Source organism: Alexandromys fortis, unplaced genomic scaffold (genome assembly GCF_014885135.2).
Source record: "Alexandromys fortis isolate MF-2015 unplaced genomic scaffold, M_Fortis_MF-2015_v1.1 scaffold_53, whole genome shotgun sequence".
In the NCBI taxonomy this organism is placed as follows: Eukaryota; Metazoa; Chordata; class Mammalia; order Rodentia; family Cricetidae; genus Alexandromys; species Alexandromys fortis.
In genome coordinates, this window is record NW_026067939.1 from 6,079,866 (window position 1) to 6,086,330 (window position 6,465).

General features: G+C 44.5%; 1 protein-coding gene and 1 long non-coding RNA gene across 2 annotated transcripts in view; both read left to right on the plus strand.

The window, feature by feature from the left end:
• LOC126504876 (uncharacterized) overlaps positions 1 to 5,948 on the plus strand; it is a 7,559-nt gene extending 1,611 nt beyond the window's left edge. The window contains exons 2-3 of the long non-coding RNA XR_007592743.1: positions 755 to 4,095; positions 4,860 to 5,948. This is a non-coding gene — a long non-coding RNA (uncharacterized lncRNA). The remainder of the gene's footprint in view (positions 1 to 754; positions 4,096 to 4,859) is intronic.
• LOC126504868 (39S ribosomal protein L35, mitochondrial) lies at positions 4,086 to 4,805 on the plus strand. Its single transcript, XM_050147441.1, has one exon. The coding sequence runs from the start codon at positions 4,111 to 4,113 to the stop codon at positions 4,675 to 4,677; it is 567 nt and encodes a 188-aa protein (XP_050003398.1). The 5' UTR covers positions 4,086 to 4,110; the 3' UTR covers positions 4,678 to 4,805.
• Positions 5,949 to 6,465: the final 517 nt, after the last annotated feature.

Here is a 6,465-nt window from a genome sequence, read left to right on the forward strand (position 1 = left end):
CCCCTCCCTCTTCAGCCCAAAGAGCAATCAGGGCTCTCCGTCCCGTGGGAAGTCCGAGGAAAACCCTCCTCCATCCAGGTCTCGTAAGGTGAGCATCCAAACTGCCTAGGCTCCCACAAAGCCACTACATGCAGTAGGATCAAAGACCCATTGCCACTGTTCTTGATGTCTCAGTAGTCCTCATTGTCCGCTATGTTCAGTGAGACCGGTTTTAACCCAGGCTTCCAGCCAATCTTTCATTTTCATTAGTGAGACCCTAGAGGAGAGAAAGAGAGAGAGAGAGAGAGAGAGAGAGAGAGAGAGAGAGAGAGAGAGAGAGAGAGATTCATTCCTATCAGGACTTAGCACTGTGATTTTGGTTTGTAGAATAGTTTTACCAAGTTCTAAAATAATCTACAGAGTGTCAGGTAAGATCCTATAGTAAAAAAAAAATTACATCTAATGGGACTAAAATATAATAAGATTTTGGGGAAAGAACATAAAGATGTCTTAATTTTCTAAATGTTACAAAAGTAAATTATGTGACCACATTACTAAGGTCTAGTGGCAGTGAAGACTATTCTTCATTATCTCTAGCTCCTGGTATTCATGACCTTGTACAGTTCCTCTTGCCTAGTGAGTCGGTGGAATGTGGTAGAGCTGACAGTGAGTCACTTCTGTGGCTAGGGTATAGAAATATCATTAACCCCACCTCTCTCTCTCTCTCTCTCTCTCTCTCTCTCTCTCTCTCTCTCTCTCTCCATTTACTTTGCAGAAACCCAGCTCCCATGTTATAGGAACACTCAAAAGAAGTATGAAGAAAGAAATGATCCCTCTAGCCTATGATCATGTGAAACTATTTTAAAATGGATGTTCGAGCCCTGGTCAGGCCTTCAGATGACTGCGGCTCTGAGAGGTCGCTTTGTAAACTCCCGAGATAGCCCAGTACAGACCACCTGATTCTCAGACATGGCGTAAGAAGAGCAAGCTTGTTGTTTAAAACTGCTGTGTTTAGAGCAACTTGTTATGAAGAAATTGGATATCGTGGCCTGCGGATGTCGCTCAGTTGGTAGGGTGCTTGCCAAACAAGCGCAAAGTTCTGGGTCCAATCCCTACCATCATATAAACTGGGCCTGGTGGTAAAAGCCTATAATCCCAGCACTTGGGAGGTGGAGACACAAGGATCAGAAGTTTAAGGTCTCCTTGGCTACTTAGCAAGTTTGAGACCAACCCCTTTCTCTCCCTCTCTCTGAAAAAGAAAAAGAAAGTGAGAAAAGAAACCATGGGGCTCGTGACACCTGAGTTCAAATCCTAGAACTCCCTGCAGAAGGAGACCCTGAGCCCTGAAAGTTTTCCTCTGACCTTCCCACACGTGCTGGGGCACATGAGTATGGGCATTCAGACAAATGCATATCACATGCACATTCACAAATAATAATAATAAGTAGGTTAGATTTAAAAAGGAAGTTGGTAATTAATGCAGACTCTGGGTAGAACCTTGTGAGACCTACACTAGAGAGGCCTAACTCAGCATCAGTCAGAACATCATTATGGTAATTGACCTCTGCCTAGGTTAATAGCTGAGACTCCTAGGTAGTCATAGCAGAAACGACTAATTGTTTTTAATCAAAATTTGTCATCAAACTTTGATTGTGTCTCTATCAGAAGGTCATGCCCATGTGTCCACTTTCTGTTACTGAAAGAAATGCCTGAGATTATCCGCTTAGGGAAGGTTTGTTTGGGTTCATGATTTCAGAGGTTTGACTCCATGATTCATTGGCCCTGTTGCTCTAGGTTTGTGGTAAAATATCAAGGCTGAAGCCTGTGGTGGAGCAAGACTAGTTCCCTAAAGCATGGACAGAATAGACAGAGAAGAGAAAACTGCGTATTAAGATTCCAGATGAGGCCTGGGATTCAATCCCTGGTACCCCAGTCTAAGAAGAGAGAGACCCAGAATCGCCTCTGAGCGCATCCTCCCACGATCCGGCCTCTGACAGTTCTACTACCTCTGAGGTGTGCCAAGCTGTGAACCAAGCCTTTAGCGCGTGAGCCTTTGACGGACCCAGATGGGAACTGCAGCACTGGTCGGGCCTTGAGGTTCCAAACCTTCCTTTGCATCCTATAAAATGATGCTGGGTGCCAGGCAAGCTGAGATTCCCAGCGGCCAGTATGAAAACAATGGGAAGCCATAGATGGGACATGAGCTGGCATTATGATCTTGGCTTAGCTACTTGTGTGCCCTTTGACCATTAATTTAATCACTCAAATCTTTATATCTTCTCCTTTACAAAGGAGATAGTCCCTATTCTGTGTGCTTCATTGGGTCAGTAGAACAATAGAAGCAGTGAAGGTTTTTAAAACATTAAATACTGGGCTGAGAATGTAGGTCAGCTGAGGGCTTACCTAGCATGCACAAGGCATTAGGTTTGATCCCCAGCACCTCCTCAGACTAGGTGTGGTGGCTCACCCTGGAAGCGGAGGCAGAAGTATCAGGAATTCGAGGTCATTCTCATCTATATAGAGAATTTAAGACCAACCAGGGGTACATCTCAACTAAACATTATATAATTACCAGTTTTTAACATGGAAGGGATTTTAACATGTGACTTAATTCTTATTTAATGCTTGCCTCTAGAGTATTGTTTGAGATCACTGAAACATTCAGGATTATTAAAAATCAGTACTAATAGCAGGAACAATTTTTTCTCAGGTCTTTTTCGAATGTGAATCACCATCCGTGATGGAAAATTGGCTTTGCAGGGTGTATATTCCTAAACACATTTCATTTGAGAAGATCAGACAGCACTATAGTTCTGGAAGGAAAGGAGAAATAGATTCCTACCTAAATTTTGCCCTGAGTAACTTAGCTTCCCTCCCCTCCTGACTGGCCAGATTTGATCTAGATGGCTGGGTGACCTGCGGTAGCAAGAGGAAGCCAGCCCTGCGTTTTCAGACTTCAGTGCCTCCCCTCAAACAGAATGCGTCTTTCTGGATTCCTGAGCTCAAGACCAACTGAACTGGACCGTCAGGAACGTGACAGTCGCCAGGGAGAGGCAGAGCAGTCTGTCCCACTTCCTGCAGGCTCTCTGAGCTTGCTGTGCCTGCTCAGCAGCCGTGAACTTGCACCCTGGCGATCTTCGCCCCATCCCAGCCCCAAGCTCACCTCTTAACTCTGTGTTCTCCATCTTCTCTGCTCATTTACGACATTTCAGCACCATCATCGTAGAAGGTTTATTTTCCTTTTAAGGAAATGTACAATAAATAACATGGAAAACAGCTGTTTATTTTTTGTACACACACACACACATACACATACATACACACACACACATACACACACACACACAGAGTCAGAGAGACACGGAGAGTGATGAGCACAGATGCACATATACACAGAGGCCAGCAGAGGATCAGGTATTCTGCTTTATTGTTCAGCTACTCCGTCTTACTATCTTGCAACCCTGGAGATAGCCTGACAGCCAACAAGCCCTAACAATTGTCCAGTCTCCACCCCATAGCTCTGGAGTTACAGGGAAATACTCTACCACGTCCAGTTCTTTTTACCTGGGTTCTGGGATTTGAACTCAGATCCCTGTGTTTGTACAGCAAGCAGTCTTACCCACTGAGCTACGTCCTTCGCCTTATACACAGACTGTATTTGGTTTTGTTTTCTGAGACAGGGTCTCACTATTGTAGCCCAGGCTGTCCTTGAATCTCTACCTTCTCACTCGTCTAATAACTGTGAAGTATCTCCTCGTGATTTATGATAAACACTGACTTACTGCATTTTAAATTCTTACAGGTGCTAACTTAACATTGTAAAATTTTAAGATTTATTTTTGTTATTTTTAAATTATGTGTGTATCTTCTTTGTGGAGGTATGCGCATGTCTTTGTCAGAGAGGCTGGCTCTCCTTGGAGCTTGAGTTACAGGTTGTGAGCCACTTGACTTGGGTGCTAGGAACCAAACTCAGGTGCTCTGTAAGAGAAGTATGTATTCTTAACCGCTCAGCCATCTCCAAGCCCCAACACTGTAAATTTATTAACTCAGATTATTCTGGGTTAACCTATATATTTGCTTATTATTGTGAGTATAAAAACCAGTCAACTGGGTCAGGTGGCTACAGTCAAGATGGCGGCTTCCGTCTTCACGGGTGCGGTGAGAGCCGCTTCAGGAATATTACGGCCCCTCAATGTTTTGGCATCTTCAACCTATTGGAACTATGCCAAGAATGCCTGTCTTAAGTCTACACTGTGCACCATTCATTTTAGACATATTCAGACACCAGTTGTCTCCTCTGCTCCAAGACTTGTCACATCTGTCAGAAGCCTGACACATGGGCCGACTGCAGCAGTCCTTAATAGAGTGGCCGCACTGGTTCCCAGTGTCCTGAAGCCGCCAGTCAGAACTCTAACATACTGCAGCAAACGGAAAGGCAAGAGGAAGACAGTAAAATCGGTTGTGCATCGGTTCCTGCGACTTCATTCTGGCCTTTGGTTGAGGAGAAAGGCGGGCTATAAGAAAAAATTATGGAAAAAGACAACGGCAAGAAAGAAGCGCTTGAGGGAATTTGTGTTCTGCAACAAGACCCAGAGTAAACTCCTAGATAAAATGACGACGTCTTTCTGGAAGAGGCGCAACTGGTACACTGGTGATCCTTACCAGATGTACCACGATCGAACGAACCTGCGAGTATAGTTCAGAGCTTTCCTAGGTTCCCAGCTGCGGAATGTGGATCTCTGTGTACAGGTCCTTGCAGAAGTGAGTATGTGATAAACTGTAAACTGTACCACCTGATAGACAAACAGAATAGCAGCATTGTGCTCTAAAATAAAGGTCCATGCATAAAAAAAAAAAAAAAAAACAGTCAACTGTTTCAGTGGCCTCTAGGTGACAGGTCACAATGGTGAAGTTACTTGGCCTTCCCTGATAAAGAAGTAAAATGATGAAGGACAGATGTCCCTGACCTAATTTATGAATAAGTTTAAGGAGAAGAATTTTCAGTGAATTCTGTAAAGACTTGGGTGCTCTATTCAACCTGATAATTAAGTGTCCAGTTAACGTGGGCTTTCAAAGTAATATTCGAAAGGAGGGTAACCCTAGGCAAATAGATTTCCAGGACATACGAGGGTTAGGTGGCTGACTTTTAGGGATCATTTGTACTGGGAGTGAAGAGTTCCATAATACTGCATGTATTGACTCCTAAAAGAAATGAACATTTTTTTTCTGTAAATGGGGAGGAAATGTCTTAGACTATGAAAGCACATACCCTGACTCTAAGTTCCATTGCACAAAGAAAAAAATGGAGTGAGTCAATTAAAATTTTCCATTCCATCTCATTTGAAAACTTGCCTTGTCTTCAGAGAGAGAAAGCAGAGGCCAGGCAGAAGATTTCCAGTTTAATCCCCAGAACTAGAAAATGAAAAGCATAGGAGAGTTAACTGTGACCATCACAGGCAAGCTGCACGTCCTTTGACTTTCATACCTGTGAGAACGAGTTGCAGAGTTAGTTCTGAGTTTAACCCCTGTACCACAGCTGGCTGTCACTCTAGGCCCAGGGAACCTGACGCCCACTCCTGGCCCCTGTACGCATCAGGCATGCATGTAGCACACAGACGCGCATTCACGCAAAACGTTCATAGACATAAAATAATAAACCGATTTTTAAGTTAAAATCGTATTGCATTTTGTTTAGTATGTGCGTACATGTGTGTATGTATGCACATGTATGTGAGTATATGAATGGAGCTCAGAAAGAAACTTGCCAGAATCACTTCCTTTCTTCCATATGTGTCCCAGGGATAGAACTCAATGTAGCATGATTAATAAAAACCCAGAAACAGAAATCGGAGTCAACCTGAAGGTCAGAAAAGCAAAACAGCCAGTCACTGGCTCTTACCTCTACCTCAGTCCGAAATGGCGATTCTGTCTCCAGGAATCTCAGAATGAGACTGTGTCTGTGAGCTGTCTCCTCCCGTCTTAACATGAGGGACTGCCTAGCTTTATTATAGCTTGCTATGCCATGTTCGGTGGATATCCCTGGCGGGGGGGGGGGCTGCCCTTTTCTGAAGAGAGAGGAGGAGGAATGTAATTGGGGATGAAGGAGTGTGTGTGTGTGTGTGTGTGTGTGTGTGTGTGTGTGTTGGGGGGAGGGGGGACTGGGAAGAGAGGAGGAAGGGGGAAAACTAGAAATAGCAACAACAACAGCAACAACAAAACCGCGATCCAGCCCATGTCAAGAGCCAACTGCGTTGTTCTTCTAAAGCCCCAAGCTAAAGACCCCCGAGTTCCAGAACTGTTAGCTGCGATGAACTGGACTGGGTACACTCACAGCTGCACCTAATTGCCAGAGGAGACCAGGTGTCTCTGGCTGGAGGCTCCCCATTGCTCTGACTAGAATATTGCATCTTCATGACAGTGACCCGCCTGTCCCCCGGCAAGAAGAGATGTTCATTACAGGAGGTGTCCCCACAGGGAAGAGGATGT